At 37.8% G+C, this 20,270-nt stretch overlaps 1 protein-coding gene across 18 annotated transcripts in view; it reads right to left on the reverse strand.

The window, feature by feature from the left end:
• MEP-1 (zinc finger protein MEP-1) overlaps positions 1-20,270 on the reverse strand; it is a 69,550-nt gene that overhangs the window by 24,874 nt on the left and 24,406 nt on the right. For 10 of the 18 annotated variants that reach the window (XM_071688214.1, XM_071688219.1, XM_071688217.1 and 7 more), the window contains 7 exons: positions 18,023-18,289; positions 14,095-14,250; positions 8,735-9,378; positions 4,390-4,537; positions 3,330-3,530; positions 1,714-1,926; positions 215-449 (listed from right to left, as the gene is read on the reverse strand). In XM_071688214.1, coding sequence (XP_071544315.1) covers positions 215-449; positions 1,714-1,926; positions 3,330-3,530; positions 4,390-4,537; positions 8,735-9,378; positions 14,095-14,250; positions 18,023-18,289 — 1,864 coding nt within the window. The remainder of the gene's footprint in view (positions 1-214; positions 450-1,713; positions 1,927-3,329; positions 3,531-4,389; positions 4,538-8,734; positions 9,379-14,094; positions 14,251-18,022; positions 18,290-20,270) is intronic. The other 8 variants (XM_071688221.1, XM_071688210.1, XM_071688206.1 and 5 more) reach the window with 4 other exon arrangements.

Raw genomic sequence — 20,270 nt, forward strand, 5'->3', positions numbered from 1 at the left:
GAAGTAGCACAGTCTTGGAGTGCAAGAGCCTTTAGAAAGATCCTGGGTAACACCAAGACTCTTTTCTTGAAATTTCTCCTGAAGTAATTATGAATATGAATAAATAAATGTAAGAAGTAAAATTAATACTGATGAAAAGAAGAAACTAAAAGGTCTTGGATGAACAATCCTATTATGGAAGCAAGACCCAACATTATTCATGATAACAACACACCTGTAGTAACACCACGACCTTGGTTAGGAAGAGGACCTGTGTTCTTGTATGATCCCACGGGTCGACCACGACCTCGACCCGCTGCTACTGATGCCGCAGTCGCTGTTGTCATAAGATTGGATGCAACTGCTGATGGTATATTGATGTTCATTCCTGCTAAGCTCTTCGGTAATAGGTTAGGCATTTTTACAGGCTCAAATGCTTTGCCTAAGGTGTTTGGTCGACCTCGGTGAACCTTTACAATATGATGGAAAGGGGGAAAATTAAGGATATCATCGAAAAATCTAATAAATAACCTGTTTTATGTAAAGTTTTTATATAATACAAATGACATTGTTCAAAAAAAAAAAAGATATATTTCACTGGACCTTTCTTCACCTTACTATCACAGCTCCCTTTCATGAAGACATCCTTATAAGATCAATCCATCTTAATCCATATATTACCCTAACACCATTTCCTTTCCAATACATTCACCCTCTTTCTTTCTTTGGCATTCATGGCCCTAATCACATTCATACAATGATGTCAGGATTACTATACATGCAAACATACCCTTCTTTACCCCTTTAATGTACCCTCAACCTTAGCACCCTCTTTCACCCCAAAACTCACTTCAGCCCCATTGTTTCAAATGCTCCTACATCTACTCCCAGATAAATTCCTTCATCTCATACTTGTTAGGCATTTCCTGCATTTGTAAGGAAACACTAAGAACTGGCAAAGAAAAGGCCTCATTCAATAACATCCATTCTTTCACTGTCATGTGTAACGTATCAAAACCATGGCACACTATCCACTATCCAAAACCAGCCCATGACATTTCCATGGTTTGCTCTGGCTGCTTTATATGCCACTTCTCCCTCCTCTGTTCATTTCTGACACAGTGTTCCTCCTTTCTTCAATCCTCTTCTCTATATGTCCAAACCAATTCTGCACACAGTAGTCAGTCTCTCTTAATCAACTACATTTGCAGCCCTATTTCAGTCGTGCATAGTCATTCCTTAAACAATTAACCTCCCTCATCACATATTGCATCTAAATATTTCATTTCCAATACATCCAACCACTTCCTTTTTTTCTTTTAATTTAAGGCACTGAAAGCTAAAAAGTGGCGCTGGAGTACTATATATGGAGACTTTTGCCACAGCTACCCCACTGAGGAAACAGGCACTATAAACAGATAGATGGATAAATCAAAGCCCTTACCTTGCATCTATAAAACACTGTAATGACCACTATATCTCCACACGTAACCATCTTAACCCTAAAAGACTAAGACCTTTCCTACACACTCTGAATGCACCCAGCATCTTAACCTCCCCTCCAATCCTATGACTCACCTGATCCCCCATGGTTGTATCTGCTGTGACATCCACATCTACATATCAAAAGCACTCCACTTCCTTCAGGCTAACCTCTTTCAAGCTTACACCCACGCAATCATATGTACATTATTTATATACTAATAAATATACAAGGCATGAATTGTAACATACATGTAATACCTTCGGGATCTTAGCTGGCGGCTCCCAATCTGCTAATTCACAATTCTTTTCTGGCTTGTACTTTTTGCTACAGGAAAATGAATGCCGAGTCATTTTTGACTTGTTGTTATCTTCGTAAGGACATAGAGCACACTGGAAGAATGCAGGGGCGCGTTCCAGACGTCCCCGGACATTGTGTTCTGCTTCCATATGGAAGAGAATTACCTGTGGAACAGAAGATATTGAAAAAGAATATATGCAATAAAATTATCAAGCAGAAGGTAGCAATGGTGTTTTCTGTGAGGGTGGGGTAGTACCAGAAATGGATGAAGGCAAGCAAGTATGAATATGTACATTTGTATTCATGTCTATGTGTCTGCATATGTGTATATGTTGATATGTATATGTGCATGTATGTATAGGTGCGTGTTTGGACATTTATGTATATCTATGTGCAAATGAGTGGATAGGCCATTCTTTGTCTGTTTCCTGGTGCTACTGGTGCTACCTCACTGATGCAAGAAATGGTGATCAAGTATAATAATAATAATGATAATATTTTCATTAAACTTTTATAATACTTAGTCGGTCTCCCACGTTAGCGAGGGAGTGCAAGGAAACAGATGAAAGAATGGCCCAACCCACCCATATACACATGTATATACATACATAAACACCCACACATGCACATATACAAACCTATACATTTCAACATAAACATACATATACATACACAGGCATACACATATATACACATGTACATATTCATACTTGCTGCCTTCATCCATTCCCATCACCACCCCGACACACATGAAATGGCGCCCCCCTCCCCCTGCACACGTGAGGTAGCACTAGGAAAAGACAACAAAGGGAGAAAGAATACTTCCTGCATATTCCCTGCATGTCGTAAAAGGCGACTAAAAGGGGAGGGAGCGGGGGGGCTGGAAATCCTCCCCTCCTGTTTTTTTTTATTTTCCAAAAGAAGGAACAGAGGATGGGGGCAAGTGAGGATATTCCCTCCAAAGCTCAGTTCTCTGTTCTTAACACTACCTCACTAATGCGGGAAATGGCAAATATGTATGAAAAAATAATACTAATAATAAAATCATCAAAAAATCCATATTCCAACCTATTTCAGATAACCACTACTTATCTCACTCTGGATTGTGATATGCATTTGATGAAACAATCTGAAAGCCAAAGGCATAATAGGAATGACATCTGATGCAACAAAGCCATACACTTTTATATCAGTAGCCAGAAGTTGTACGACATACTCTGGTAAACAAATATAAGAGAATCTCCTATGAGTTTAAGGTAGATTAAAAAACATTAGATATCACTACTCTGAATCTATACATTCTGCTACATATGTACTTAAACTACAGATCCAGTTATATTTCACTGGCCTAGATGGGATAAACCTCTACATCTTAATCCTATATTATTCTACGGCTACAAAAGGCAATATGTCTTTCTGTTCTATTACCATTCATTGTGGCTGGGAAAAGACTTCAGTCATAATCACAAGATACAGAACAATTATCTGATCATAATTGTACCAAATCAGCTAATCTCTCTAAATATCTAGGGCTTATTGCCTGGTTCAACCCCTTGAACTGACTCACCTGAGGTCCACGCGTCTCAAAATCGCAGAAGTTACACTTATAAGTATAATTAACCATATGAGGAGACTCTAAATGCCGGTCCATCACCATCTCACTCTCAGTCTTGAAGTTGCAGAATTTGCATATCTTCAGTGGTACATGAAGGTGAGCGTTCTTCCCCCGCGTAAATTCTAATTGCTTCTCTAACATCCTAATTGACAGCTGGAAAATATCAAGAGCAAATAATACTACAGCAAAAATAATTCAAAGAAGAAAATCTTTTTACAAAAAGGGATTAGCATAAGATGGCCAGTAATCTATCTACCATCAATCCATCCCAACTAAGTAAGCTGATCAGGTACTTACGGCCTCAGAAACATCACTCATTCTCTTCCTATCCCTTTTTTTCATATCGTCAAACCATACCCACTGTTGAAGTGAAAGATACTTCCAACCTATCAAAAAACAATCACATCTTCATTTTACACATTGATACCACTTTCATATGCACAATACTTCAATTGCATTTGTTCCTCGTATCATTCCTCTAACATCCTCATCTGAAATATCTTTAACGTCAATCAAATATATTTCTATATCCATCTGTTTCTTCAATGTAGCTAAGTCGCCTCCTTGAATCTTCGTGAGTATTGCGATGTACTTTGTTGACCAGCACTTCTACTGCAATGCATTCTAAGTGCACATACCATGTTCAACCCATTCTGATCAACATTAGCTACAATGTAATCCTTTAATACATGCAAATACTGCACAGATGGTTTTGCTTCCATGAAAGTGCAAAAGAGCCACAATTATCTTACTCTGAATGAGGCATAATGGCTGACAGAAATAATGCTTGTCTTCTAACTATGCAGGTAACAAAACCAAGATGTCAAGCAGTGATAGGTTCCTTTGCTTCTAAGAGAGCACAACAGTTTACAGCCAAGGAGAAAATATCTAAACCTGGTATCAAATATCACAGTAATAAATGCAATCATATTTTCAGTCTGATATTTCTATCTGATGGGTGTTTTTTCATGACAATGGGCAAAAACACATAAACAAACAACTAAGTACTTACAATTCCTTCTCTGGACGGAGCAGATTTCATCTTGTCTAATTTCCTCTTTTGCATACGTAAAAGGTCATTCTGGAGGAATTCCTGTGCCTGGTTCAGACCCAAGTCCAACATAAACTTACCGAGAGCACTCCTATAATATGGCTCCCACCTGAAATGAAATTTCTTCTGTATAATGACGTAGAGATTAAGCAATAGTAAAAACACAGCTGGCTCACTTTACGTATCTTAAATTCTGATATAACTGAGAAAAACAAGGAAGCCTAATCACAGTGTAGTTGTAGCACTTAACTGTTATGCATGAGATAGTAATTCAAATCCTCCTGATGCTTACTTGTGAGGGTGTTCCCGTAGTTCACCCATTTGCAAATAAATCCCTGGGTCATATGACTTGGAAAGTCAAAGACAGCTGGAAATAACACCAGTTATATAATTCCTTTACAAACTACTGGCTATGATTATGGTGTGCTCTAATCACCTTAATGCTGAGTTATGAACTCCCTTAAAAACTACAGACTGCGATTGAGTTGCGCTCTAACCACCTTATTCAATGCCAGGTGACAAACTTCACACAAACTACTGGGTAAGACCGTGGTGTGCTCTAACCAGCTTACTCACTGCCAGATTACAAGCATCTGGAGATATTTTTTTCTTCACTCTCTTTACCCTTCAAGTAAATTAAGCATCTAACTGATGATGAGGATCAATTTAAAATGATTTCCTGATTATGTATGATATAAAAAATAATAAATAAAAAAGATAACAGCACAAAGTATACATTATAGTACTGTACAATACCAAACACTAAGAACAGAAAGAAGCTAATATTACCGTACCTTCAAAACTCTTCAGAGCGAGTTACTTACATTTAGATGGCTCTTTGCCAGAGCCCTTCTTCAGTACTGCCTTCAGTATTTTCACAATATTACTATACACTAGAGCAAAACACCAGAACAGGGTACGTGGCGAGTACTGCATACGGTACACAAATATCCACACATGACAAGAGAGATTAATTACAAGTCACAGTACAGCACAGATCCCTGCAAACACACAGCAACTCTTTTCATAATACATAACAAGTACCCTTGGTCTCAGCTTCACACTTGGGATGCTTTCCTGGAAATCCTAACTTAATCATCTTGGCATATAATGAATTTCAATCTGCATTCCTGAAGTGTTAACTGACCAGCAAAATACAGTTCAACGTAAATCTGCAGTGTCATATATGGTGTACATATATGCACACGAGACAAGGGAGACTAATCACATTTCACAGTAAAGCAGAAATCATGACAAACATTGAAAGGTCTTTCCACAACACAGTACAGAACGGTACAGTTCATGCTTGATGTTAGGGATGTGTTCCTGGAAATCACAGCTTAACCAAGTCACCAGACAGTGGATAAGGAATGGTGATATATATATATATTCCTTGGGAATATTTCCTAGCTTAATTTCCAAACCCAAAAAATGTAAATAAAATGTCAAGCAATATCCAGTAAAGTTGAGATACATTGCCAATCTAAGCTGTCATACCAGAACTAACCTATGAGAGATTGTGTTCATTATATACATTATCCAGTACAAATGAGAGATACAATTACCTTAATTATCAAAATACAACAGGTTAAATAAGAACTTAATACAAAAGAGAGTTTAGGACTGAATTGCACATGAGACCAAAATTCACCTTTATATATGTAAAAACATTTCAAATCTATTCTTTTCCCCCACAGCCCAGGTATTTGGGGCATTGATTGACCGGCTATTGGAAGATGTGGCCTGCTGACTCACATACCCATCAAAGCCCAGATGGCCAGATACACCTCATAAATAGTTATTCAAGGCCTTCTTAAATTTCTCCTTCATGCAAACCAAAGTGTTTTTGTATGTCCACAGGCAACAGGCTGGCTAGTCTCAAACCCCAGATGTCCAGGTATTTTCTATTTTTGTGCTTATAGCACCTTTGGATTTTAGGGGTAAAATCTTAAAGTTTCTCAGGACTATGTTTGTCATGTCAATAGCAGATCATCTATGACTGCAGGTTTGGGAGAATGCCTTCTTGGATTTTCCTGTTAAAAACTCCACATCTGCATTCCCGAGTCTACCCTCAGTGATTTCAAGTTTTTCCTCATACTTCAGTTCCTTACACATGTCAATAAAGACCGTGAAGGATCTTTGATTGCTTTCAAACTCCTGCAGTTTCACCCACTTTGTAAGTGGTTGTCAGTACATAGCAGCATCCAATCCATGCCTTGAAAAATAACATCACTGGCCTTTCCTTCCTTGTCTTGAAGGTCGGCAAGTTCCATCCTATCATCTTTTTGAAGAGCCAACTGTTGCATTGCTTTGTTCACTAAAGGTAAAGTCATGAGACATTATTACTCAAAGGTCTTTCACACTGTTCAATTGTAATATGACAGCATGTGTCCATCTGCTATTCTGTACTGCTTTGAATTTCTTCAATCTCCTAATCCTGAAGATGCTGAAACTTATCCCAAATGAGAAGCATGTTACTTTTGGCTGCCCAGTGGAAGGCTTTGTTTATGTCCATTTGCAGTTTCTCACTGTCTTCTACCAAAACTTTCACACTTATTCTCATATCATTTGCAAAAGGATATTGTGAAACTGTGATCTACGTCTGTATCAATGTCAGATATGATAATGAGGAACAGGAGTGCAATAATCATTCTTTGGGGGACTTAGCTTTTTACCATGGAGGTACTGGAAAACGGCCTGCTTTACAACTTATTGTGACCTGTGACTTAAATTCAATCTTCTAATTTTATCAGCTATTCCCAAATTTTTCATTTTATGTACAATGGTGCCATGAACACATTTAAAAGACTCTTTTCCAAAGTTTGCGTATATCATATCAACGTATTGTTTGTTCTCCAGTGCCAATGCAATTTTGAGAGGTCTTCCTGCCATGAAACTGTCGTCCTGAGTTCTGACTATTATTCAGTTCCATAATGTTAGTCAGTTTACAGTTTACTTTCTCTCAAAATGCTCTACTTAAGTGTGATGCATGAGGTATCAGTTGGTAGTTTTTTGGGACTGCTTTGCTCTCCTTTGTGGAGTGGTGCTATGGGAATCAATTTGAAGCTCTCTCTCCACAGGATATCTAATGCATGTGCCAGAAGTGTCTTGAAATTTTTCATAAAAAGAACATTCTAGGAGTCTGGTCCTGGGGCAGTGCATAAGCATGTACTCAATGGCCTCTGTGAATTCCTGTAGCAAGGTGGTGAGTTCTGCAATGTGTAACATAGGTTTGTTGGATCTTGTAGATCTTCGAACCAAGAGAGGAAAAAACGGAGATGACATTCTTCAGGGTACTAAAGCTACTGTGTACTAACATCTAACATAATCTTTACCTGTGTGCAATATAGCAAGGTCAGAAAGGGTGCAAAATTTTTACAGCCCATACTAGCATAGTAAAAGAACTGAAAAACCAGAATTGAGTTAAATCTCTGAAGCTGTAATCCCTGGACCACAGACAAGAGGTTTATCATTATCTATGTATCATTACCAACACTTAAAAAATCTTAGACAGCACAATTTCCTAACACTATAGCAGGCATGAAGGACTCTGTAAAATACTACCCCTAAAGTCTAAAGATGCAAAGAGCACAAAAAAAATTTCCTGAACAGCAGGGGCCTAAGACTATTCAACAAATTACCTACAGCCATCAGAAACAATGTGGATATAAAATAGAGAAATTCAAGAAGGACCTAGATAAATACCTAAAAGTATACTATAACAGTCAGGCTGTGATGGTTATGTGGGCCGGAGGGGCTAATTTTCCACCGGCTTGGTAAACTAACCACACAACTCACCTTCTTGGATTCACTACTTGCTGTACAAGTAAAATACCTCAAAAGTAATGAGCCATCTTTTTCTCTTATAATGATTTATGATCTATTCAAAACTCTAGAATTCCCAGGAACTTGTCCCCATCCAACATTCTCTTCCTACCAAGGTCCTGCTCTGAACCCCATTTTCTCTAGGTATCAAAGGGCCTTATCAGCCCCAATCAATCATTAACATCATTCCTATTCAAATGGGGTGAAACAAATGCAAATAATAGAACTTTTGTAAGAGATTCATTTGCAAGACAGGTCTCCATCCAGGCTGGTTTAAGCAAAGGATTAAAAAAAAAGTCTGTATCCCAGAAGGCAAATCTGCTACTCCCCTATCACAGCTGCCTGCAAGAATAATCATTCTGAAAGCCTAGCTCACATTTTCAAAAGTTTATCAGAAGCAGATATCAACACAATTTCACATAATACATTCGAAGTAAACTGCCTGTATAAACAAAAGAGTACACTGACAGCTTATACTTACTTCCCAAGGTGACTCAAGTCTTCTTTATTCTTATTCTCCTTCTCAACATCTACCACACTCTCAGCATCACTTTTGTCCTTATTTTCTTTATCATCGTCGTCCACACTAGTTTCCTTGTCTTTCTTGACTACCTCCGTTTCCTTTACTTTTATACTTTTTTCTTTATCTTTACTTTCTTTTTTAGTTTCTTTTTCTTTTTCTTTGCTATCTTTTTCTTTACAATCTTTTTCTTTAGTTTCCGTCTCATCTTTATCACTTGGTTTTTCATCACCATCCATCTTCACTTCTACCTCTTCGTCTTTGTCAGGGCCATTAACCTCTTTCTTTTCGCTACTTTCAACATCACTCTCCTTATCACCTTTCTTTTTGTCACTAGTGTCACCACCTTCGTGGTCTGAATCCGCCTCCATTTTTTCATCTTCTTTTTCTTCTTCTTCCTTGTCTTTGTTCTCCTCTTCACCTGCCTCTAATCTTCTTTTCTTCTCCTCTTCCTCTTCCTGTTTCTTCTTCTCCTGTTCTAATTTTTCTTTTTCTTCCTTAATTCTTTCTTCTTCTGCCTTTTTCTTCTCTTCCTCCTCCTTTTGTTTTCTTTCAAATTCTTCCAAATCTTTGTTTATTCTTCGCAAGAAGGTTTTAATGGGTTCCTGTACAAATTAAGAAGAAAATTAGATATCAATTTTTTGAGTAGGTAAAAGTTTTGGTAACACGTTTTCTAACACTAAATTCAATAAAACTAAAAGTCCTCAAAAAGGGACCATTTTCATACAGCTGACTGACCCATAGAATTACTAACCCTAAACTCTGACCCTGAAATATCTAAAAACTGTGTGCAAAACTAAGATGTGCTAAACCATTTTTTTCCCCTCCTGTACCAAATCCTTCAGCTAGGATTTCAATACCAGTAATTCAAATGGATAACCAATCAACAAGAGAATGTTCCTGGGGTAAATTAGGTGTCAAAGATGCAGACAAAGAGATACGTTTCATACAAGTCAGGACTCATGATATGTAAGTTACATTAAAGATGAAAACTAGGTAGCATGTTCAAGTTATGACAACCCTGATGTCCAACCTTTTTACCACAAAGTATGTAAAGTTCTCTTTCACACAGAATATTCTACATGGTTTTATCATCAAAGATATGGAACCTACGAAAAAACACCATACTTCTTTACCGAAAAAGCTTTACAAAACTTTCTCATCTTACAACGGAAAACCTGGTCAAGACAGCAAATGATGGATGAACATACTTTCTAATCTCCTAAGTTTGTATGGAATACCTGATCATGACAGACATAGGTTAATACATACATGCAATGCTCCTTACTCAACATCACTGTTTTTTACTTGTAGCACTAAAGTCAACAATAATGTGGATTCAGTGCTCTGAAGATAATAACAAGAGTCAGTGTTGTAATTTCTTCAGGTCACCTTACTGATGACTTACAAAAAAATACTGACCTGAGTGGACACTGATAAAAGTCCCAAGACCAGATATGTGGTACTTGGTGCAACAGGTTTCGGGTAGAGAAAACACAAACCGTGACCAGCTACTTGGTGCAGAAGGTTTAAGAGACAGACAGAAAGAGAAAGAAAAACATCCTTACTGAAAAGTAATTTTCTTGTCCCATGAGGGGAGGGCACATTCAAGTTTGGTTAGGACCAGTGATGGAAAACTCAAATATGTCAATCTGAGACCTATGTCACATGTAACCTTATCTCTTACATCTTTAACACTAAAATGCTTTTTCCTAGCTGCAGGTGTTTTGAAAAGCCACTGATGAAGCAGAAGCCTAATTAAACAACTACGTTGATTTTTTAAGCTGATAATGAGCTGCACCTTAGCCTATTCAAAGATCTTCCCCATCGCAGTAAAAGGAATATATGAAGTTTGGTTCTGACCAAGTCCTTTGATCTCTAGGTGCTACGCAGACATGAGCTTCTCTATGGAAGAATGATACTGCCATTAACACTATTTCAGAAACATTTGACTTGAGTTTATGAATTTATACAAAAATTTTAAACATTTCTATATATTTCCTTACAAAGACAAATTTTATACAGCATTCGTTCACAAACTTTTCACACGAATGATTGTTGAGAACCCTAACCTACAAATTGGAGGCTATGAATAAGAGAACCTTTCAGCAACTATGTAAGCTGCATCACATAAGAAAAATTGTGGGAATTCTGTTTTACCAACTTTCTCAAATTTTTCAAGGTAAGAGTAGACCAGGTGAGGTTAATTGATTCATACTGATTCATACTGACATGCTGTCGATATGCTGAACTAGTGTATATGAAGTGGCCAGAGGAAACCACAGACAGGTCTGTGAAGCCTGATTGTGGATGAGGTGCTCTAGTTTCAGAGCATTACAAATAACAGCTAAAAATAGATATGAACAAATGAGGCCCTTTCTTTCTCTGTTCCAGTTGCTGTCTCACTAATGCAGATAACAGCAAAATGTAAGAAAAATGCATCAATAAGATAGGCTGATTATTCTTAATAATATGAATGATTGACAATAAAAAAACAGCAGTAAAGAAAGTGATAAGTGTGAACACACTACTAAATACTTGGATGTATACAAGAATGCTTTATACACTGTGGTATAATGTCTCTTATAATTACAGAGTAAACAAGAAAGCAACTGGCAAACCAAATGAACAAGAAATAAAAAACCACCAAAATACATATAGATATATGGATGAAAAAAAAGACAGGAATGAGTTGCCCCTAAAGAGACCTGCATTCCAAGTCTAGCTTGAAACCTTAAAATCCAATCTTCACTTCAATATTCAAATGCTTAATGATGCTTGTTGGCATCAGCTATCTAATTACCTTGCGTGTGCATAGAACACCTGAATGATAGATACAACCATCCTTTACATCCTAATACTGGCTTGATACCCACACGGTTCTGATAAATGTTCAACAATTCTCTTGTAACTTCAAATGTACACGTTCATCCTTTTCAGTTAATCAATCTTTTCACAAACATGGGTATCATGACCATGATGCTACGATTAAAAACTAGGTGCAAAACCAGAGAGATGTAGAATTGTATTTCAAATGCATTCCTAATGCCACAGTCACTGCAACCCATCCTTAACTTGTCTGTAAATAATGTGGCACTTCAACCCAAAATCTACCTGCAATTTCAATGCTTCTAATCTACTGTCTTTTAAGATACGATAATACGAAGTACAAAAGGTGATGCTGCTACATTTTTCACATACTCTAGCCACACAAAATCACTCCCATGACTGTTACAGTCAACAGTGTTGTGTGTGACTGTCCAGGTACCAAATTAAGGCTGTCAACTTAACACAAGCCACCCTGTTCTGTGTTGAAATGGCTGGGAAGTCATCACACCAAATCATACATTTTGTTTTTGACTTTGCATGTCCCTATTTTATTTATAATTCTCCTAAATAAAACTATGAAAAATTCCAGTACGATTTTAACACAGAATGTTCCAATTCAAGCAGTAAGAATAATTTCATCTTACTGCAATATGCTAAGGCATTATCTTGTACATAAGGCCCCCATAAATCTCTTATGTAAACAATATCACAATAAGTAGGTAACAAGATATAACAGAATTGCCATTGGAAAAACACAAAAGCATCATTTCTGGTTCTGCACCTGATTCTAAATGTTTCAGTATCCGAATCATCGTCTTTGATGATATGACAATTACTCCGTTGCACCCACAACTTGCATCACCAAACAAAGTCACTCTTAGGTTCCAAACGTCAGTGCTAGCTGACAGTCTTCTACTCCAATCACTTCGGGTGTCCTGGACCCAGTTAACCACACTTCCTGTAATCTGGTACCTGTTACCTAAAACCTTTAATTACTCAGGTTCCCTTTACTTATCAACTGAATCAATTAGCTGTGATGACAGTGATTAATAATTCTGATGATCCAGGGCTTTGTCAACAATCTTGATAATCTACATACAGGTCAAAATAATTTTCCTTACCCAGGAGCCAGTTCACCATAAATTTGCTTCTCTCAGATCATATTCATTATAATCATAAGTGATTAAAATCCTGAAAGCCATCTATCTATCAATATAATTCCATGATACCTGTTCCCTTAGGGAATTCCTTCATGGAAGCGGCCATGACAAATGAGTCTCCATAACTGGTGGGCTCAGTGTCGCTTCTTAGCTTTTAGCACCTTATCCTCATCAGGCCACTGGCAGGTGGCAACTCGAAACATAGCATTTTCAGAAGCTCCTACCTAATGTTCCAACCCACCACTACTATCCATTGGACCCATCTAATGTTCCTACCTACTACTTCTATCTATTGCTCTTATCATTTTGCCAAAAGGCAGGGCTAGCATATAGCACTCACTTCTTAAAAATCCTGAGTTAAAAAGAATGTGTTGAGTGACTAAATCAAATGTTATGTGTGACAAGGAGAACCTGTATTTTGTGGAGAGGATGGATGAGGAAGAAAGAAAAGACAGTTAAATGGGTCAAAGGAGTGCAAACTGACAACCACAAAAGTTCTGGCTCACTAAGCATCCGTCACTGACCCTCATAATATCCAAGCAGGTAGTACCGGTATCATACCTCCTTGGTCAATGGCTGCCTACCAACTACTAACATAAACCTGACTATCCTCGACACAGATAACTACAATCTCAGCAAGTGACGACCATGACTAAAACACTGATAATCCACGACTCAGTTAACCTGGTTCTACCTGCCGCAAGTAAACCATTGCCTTCATGACCCTGGGCTTGTTTAAAATGATCTTGATATTCCAAAACCCATTTACTTATAAGGTTAATAATCCACATCCCAAGTGAATATAAATCTAATCATCCAGGACCCAATGAATCATAAATTTGATTACCCAGGGTCCTGTTACATCATCTTAGCTCCTATTGACCTAATCCCCAAGGCTCTAAAACCCAATTTAAAATGTTCTTAAAATCCCATCAAAAAATGCACAATAAACTACATCAATTTTTCTATAATTCTGATTACCGAGAACTAAATAAACTATAATCAATTATCCAAGACCTGGTTATACAAATCTGAGCTACTCGAATGTGGAAACAAAAGAACACCAAATCACACTTAAACTAATCACTTTGGCCCCAACAGTCATCTGACTACTGTACATATACAATATGTTATGATCCAAATCAAATAGAATTTTAATCAAATCACCTTAGATATTGTCATAAAGTAATAAATTCAGGGTCAAATACAATTCTCCCAAATCAAATGACACAGTCAAAAAATTCCTTCATGATATATTTTGTTACATTTACATTACAGTAGTCAAACATACAAAGTTTGGGATCACATTTAAAACTTACAAATTGATCTTACCTGTGGCTTCCCCTCCATGACGTAGGGCACAATAAACGAGGGTGCCTCAATCACATAAGCGTCATCCTGCAAATGACCCAAACTGTTGTAATATTGCTGTAGCTGAGCCAGATGCTGTGAGTTCATGGGGACCTGCCCACCCTGAGCCAGCAGCACCTGCAAGAGGCCAGGCAGGGAACACAAGGTTACGAAGCACAGGCTGACTGCACACTGATCAAGGGTTTGGGCTGTGTTACAGTCAATCAATCTATCTATCATCACTACTCCCTTCCCATTTTAATATCACTACTCCAATCCCACTCTAACGGGGTGGATCAGATACAGAGCCTCTACAACATTACTCAGACAAACTCTCAACCCAAGCTCAATACACTAAAGCAGAACATGGACTTACATACTTATAAAAGTGCTTCATACTTCATTGTACACACTGTCTCCATCCACACCACCTCCATATGCAAAATACTACCACTGCATCTGATCCCCACTCCTTGATATCTAACCTCATTCACAATTAACAGTTCTCCACCAAGCAAACTGACCTTACAAACATGACCTTCCTTCCCTTTTGAAAATTAGCATCTTACTTTCATACACATTCCTTTTCCCACATACAATTCGTTCATCATTTCATCAAACTATTCCACCGAGTAAGCATGCAACTAATGCAGCAACTTCTGCTTCTCCATGGTCATGCATCACCAACATCGCCCTATCTCACATAATACCCCATCCATAAAAACGTTAAATAACCATGGAAATATCACACAACCATGATGCACACCCATATTTATTTCAAACCACTCAGTTGTATCGCCATTCACCTTCATACATGCACTACTTCCCTTATAAGAGCTCTTAAAAGCATTCAAAGGTCCCTATCTCACACTTTCTACAATACACATTTATTCCCATTATCAAAGGCCTTTCTTAAGTCCATAATCGTTACACACACCTTTTTTTCTGTGATGCAGTCACACTGCACAAACATGTTAGTGACAGGTTAGTGGATTCAACATTTATGGGACTCTTCAAATCATATCATTAACACCATACAATGAAACAAGGTGAAAGCTAATACAATAATATTTTCCCTCAATCACCTACAGCAGTAAGACAAAACAATTAATAAATATAAATATAATGAAATGTTTGAGGACAACACGTGGTGTGAGGTGGTTTGATTAAGTAATGAAAGGGTAAGAGAGATGTGTGGAAATTAAGAGTGTGGTCGAAAGAGCAGAAGAAGGTGTGTTGAAATGGTTTGGACATATGGAGAGAATGGGTAAGGAAAGGTTGACAAAGAGGATATATGTCTCAGACGTGGAGGGAACAAGGAGAAGTGAGAGACCAAATTGGAGGTGGAAGGATGGAGTGAAAAAGATTTTGAGTGATCAGGGCCTGAACACACAAGAGGGTGAGAGGCATGCAAGGAAGAGAATGAATTGGAACAATGTGGTATACCAGGGTCAATGTGCTGTCAATGGACTGAACAAGGGCATGTGAAAAATCTGGGGTAAACCATGGAAAGGTCTGTGGAGCCTGGATGTGGATAGGGAGCTGTGGCTTTGGTGCATTACACATGACAGCTAGATGCAAAATTACATCGGAGACAAAATCATTGCAAACATGCTACTAAAACTAACTTTTATGTGATATGTACAGTCTATCAGAAAAACTAATAGGTTTTTTGGACTATTTTGAGTCTAAACGAATTGCTTATCACTCACTCTTTTGACTTCACATCTAAATTAAAAAAATCTAAGCTAAAAGTGATTCAACTTTCACAGTTCTTGATTATTTTTAAATTATGAAAAGGAAGTAAAATACATGAAAATACCATAGAGTGGATGATGCCACATACAGTATAATAATAGGGGTATCCCTCTTCTCAAACAGAACCCATAAGCATTTCCACACATGAATAATTTATAGGTTACTTCCCGTTTTTCACAAAAATCAATAGAATTTTGACTTTGAACAGATGAGCAATACTGTAATGAGCAGTCAATGCCAGTCAAACATGGCACGGAGCTTGTTGTTCACATGGTATTCATCACAATCAAGATTTTGTCTGTTTTCTCAGAGATATGACAGCACTCGTACTACATCTAGGAGGTTCTTCAACCTCTGGCAAGCCCTCAGTGAAAAAACAGTAGAAAACATAACTTTAGAAATAAACTGGAGGTACTTAAAAGACATGAGAATGGTGAAGGACTCACAGCAGTCAAACATGATTGTCATATTGTAACATCAGTCAATCAAGCAATTGGTTCAGTTCGTCAGTCAAGTCAATTGTCAGCAAAATCTACAAGAGTAAGGAATCCAATGATAGCAAAACTGAAAACCTGTCAGCAATTCTCAGCTTCAACCAACCTCCTCCAAATTAAGTTCATTAATTACTATCATAGCCACCCAACATCAATCTCTTGTGTGGAAAAGTACAGCCTGGAGTGGTGAGGATCGTAATCAATTTTTATTCACCTTTACTAAGTTTCAATGCAAATCATAAACTGTCTCAGTATCAACCACTTCTTAAATATCCCGTTTTGAAGAACTGATGTCTGGATTTGGGGGAACAGACCACATCTCCATTTTCCTAATTAAACCATTATTCATTAAGTTATTTGATTTGTATGCCACTTTCAAGGTATGCATACCCAATGTTGAATGAAGGACATCTGTGGTGCACTGCAAACAAATACACTCCTAATATGTAGATTCAATGGATTGGTTTCTTTATCTACATGTAAATGCAAGACACCATTTCTGGCTTAGTTGAAGTCTTCTGAGTGGCTAACATTCGTTTTTTTTTTTTTTTTTTTTTCATACTATTCGCCATTTCCCGCGATAGCGAGGTAGCATTAAGAACAGAAGACTGGGCCTTTGAGGGAATATCCTCACCTGGCCCTCTTCTCTGTTCCTTCTTTTGGAAAAAAAAAAAAAAAAAAAAAAAAAAAAAAGAAACATTGTGAGAGCATAAATTTCATAAAAGGTTATCAACTGATAACACTCCCCAAGAGGCATTATGAAATATATTCTTTCATGAGACGACAGGCAGATTCTGGAAACAAAGGTTTATCCAAATGATATAATTGACATCTCTAAACCTGCTTCAATTCCAATTTTCCCCAGTCACCTGCTCATTGGAGTGGGAGCCTGGGTGGGAAAACAAGCCCAACCCTAAGGCCCAGTGCTTAGGTCCCTTACCACCGGCAGGCCGCCCTAGAGCAGAGGGCCCGAACCTCCAAAGTTGTAGGGAGGTTTAATCTCAAACAACATAATTGCTCATCGTAGCTCTCCCCCCCAACCTTCGATCATAATCATGTTACAGTTGCTTGTGATATAAGGCACTTTTACACACTATTACATCACGCCTTTGAAATCAAACGAGTGGGAAGAGACAACTTATGCAAGTACAGCAAGTACCTTCATATCATAATACATATGAGCACTGCTGGGGTCCTTCAGAGGTTATTATTAATGATTCTTTTTATTGCAACAAACTGAAAATATCCACAAAATTTCAGCTTTATGTTTCTCAATTTACATGCCATACACCGTAAAATTTCTTTAACTCAAAATGCGATCTCAGAAAAATAAACAAGGTATAAAATATGTCTGCATTACAGTGACCGACAGTATGTGGATGAAGGTAGATGAAATTAGGCCTTAAGAGTCAAGCTTTTGTTATGAATTTTCCAATACATACTATACACAGTATGGTTTACATTTTTGACAACAAAGTAATCATTTTTGGGTTCACCTAACTTCAGCCAGCTCGTAGTGCTCTTCTATAAACTATTTTGCAATCATAACACTAAGTGCATGACTAAAGTTTGCAAATCATTTATATCTAATGCAAAAATTCAGAAAATTGAGTAGTCTAACTACAAGTAAATCAAAACATAAACACTTGACAATGTACCTTCTGACTGACCTGCTGGAGTGCAGTTATGTACGCTGATTGTAAACCTTGAGCGGGCACTCCACCTGTGATGGCTTGAATTGCATTTTGAATGTTAAGGTTTGACACAGCTGTGGCAGCAGCAGCAGGTGTAGATGTACCCCTGGCAGTTGTGACAGTTTGGACTGGAGTACTTGATGACTGAGCAACTGCTGCTGCAAGATTACCTTGGTTCTTCAGCAAAGTGTTAGTATCAATAATTATTACATTTGGGTCCTTTGTCTTAACCTGCAAAGAAAATTATGGTTTCATTATTATTTTTGCAACAAATAATCATCTCTAATAAGCAATCAGTAATCTTGTGTTACTGGGCAACCTTATACTGTCAAAAGATCCTTATGCATTTTGAGAGAATTTTCCCATTTCACTCTGAACTCAATCAAAATAACTTGAAAAAACATTTATAGGTCTAATCTTCAGGGGATCCTATTCTTCTTGTCAAAACCTCACATGTAATCGTAACCCATGCTGCAAATGTTCATCACTGAGGTAGCTCCTAGCTTTTGAAATGGAATGCTATATTTCAGGCAGTGATTTCAAGCACTACTGACACCAGATAGGTTCTTAGAAATCAAGTTCAGTCAATAATGATGCCACATCAGCATCCAACCAGAAAATATTCTCCAAAAAGTCATGTCATTCTTACACAATTCCCTTGAAAAGTATGATCATTATTCTTTTTTATTATACTTAGTCGCTGTCTCCCGCATTAGTGAGGTAGCACAAGGAGGCAGATGAAAGAATGGCCCAACCCACCCACATACACATGTATATACATAAATGACCACACACGCACATATACATAACTATAACTTTCAATGTATACATAAACAGACACACATATATACACATGTACATAATTCATACTGTCTGCCTTCATCCATTCCTGTCGCCACCCAACCACACATGAGGAACAGCACCCCCTCCCCGCCCTCACACACATGCGAGGTAGCACTTGGAAAAGACAAAAAAGGCCACATTCGTTCACACTCAGTCTCTAGCTGTCATGTCTAACACACCGAAACCACAGCTCCCTTTCCACATCCAGGCCCCATGAAACTTTCCATGGTTTACCCAAGATGCTTCACATGCCCTGGTTCAATCCACTGACAGCACGTTGACCCCAGTATACCACATCATTCCAATTCACTCTATTCCTTGCACGCCTTTCATCCTCCTGTATGTTCAGGCCCTGATCACTTAAGATCTTTTTCACTCCATCCTTCCATCTCCAATATGGTCTCCCATTTCTCCTCATTCCGTCCACCTCTGACACATATATCCTTTTTGTCAATCTTTCCTCACTCATTCTCTCCATGTGACAAAACCATTTCAAAACACCCTCTTCTGCTCTCTCAACCACACTTGAAAAGTATCTTACCTAATTCATAAACTAATAATGCCAAAAATAAAAGTGCATATTCGTCAATAATAATTACACCATGTATAAATGTTGTTCAACCTGCACACTTATAAAATCAAACAATATACATAACCCAGGACCACATGGTTTTAGGATGGGAAGATCTTGCTTCTCTCAGCTGCTTGACCACTACAATGAGAACGGTGAAGCTCTGGAGAACAAACAATTTGCTAACATGATTTACACAGACTTTGCAAAAGCACTTGATGAACTTTCCTGTGATGTAACAGCACAAAAAAATGCAGATGGGAATAACCAAAAAAAATAGGTAGATGGATACATAACTTTTAACCAACAGATCACAACATGCAATTGTAAACCATGCTATTTCCAGTGACTGCCTCGACAGTAAAAAGCTCAGTCCTTCATTGAACTATGCTTGTATCCCTCCTGTTCCTCATTCTGTTTATATGACACTGACGCAAAAACAAGTCACAAAAACAGCATGTGAATGGAAAACATTAAATATGAAGTACATTATGAAAGATTGATCTTGTAGTACAGATGCACAATTCACAACAGGGCTACATTCCGATAAGCCTATTGTACGCTGAAAATGCACTTAATACCGTACATCTGACCTACTGAACATCATAGCTTAGGCGAGCCTACCTTAAACATTCTCAGAACACTTACATGAGCCTACACTTGGACAAAATCATCTAATACAATGCCCACTTTATAATAAAAGTGTTGAGTATCTCATGTAATTTATTGAACACAGTACTGAAAAAAATGGTTGTATAGGTACTCATCATTAATGTACACAGCTGAAAGCACACTGGG

The sequence above is a fragment of the Panulirus ornatus genome, chromosome 45 (genome assembly GCF_036320965.1).
Source record: "Panulirus ornatus isolate Po-2019 chromosome 45, ASM3632096v1, whole genome shotgun sequence".
Taxonomy (NCBI): Eukaryota; Metazoa; Arthropoda; class Malacostraca; order Decapoda; family Palinuridae; genus Panulirus; species Panulirus ornatus.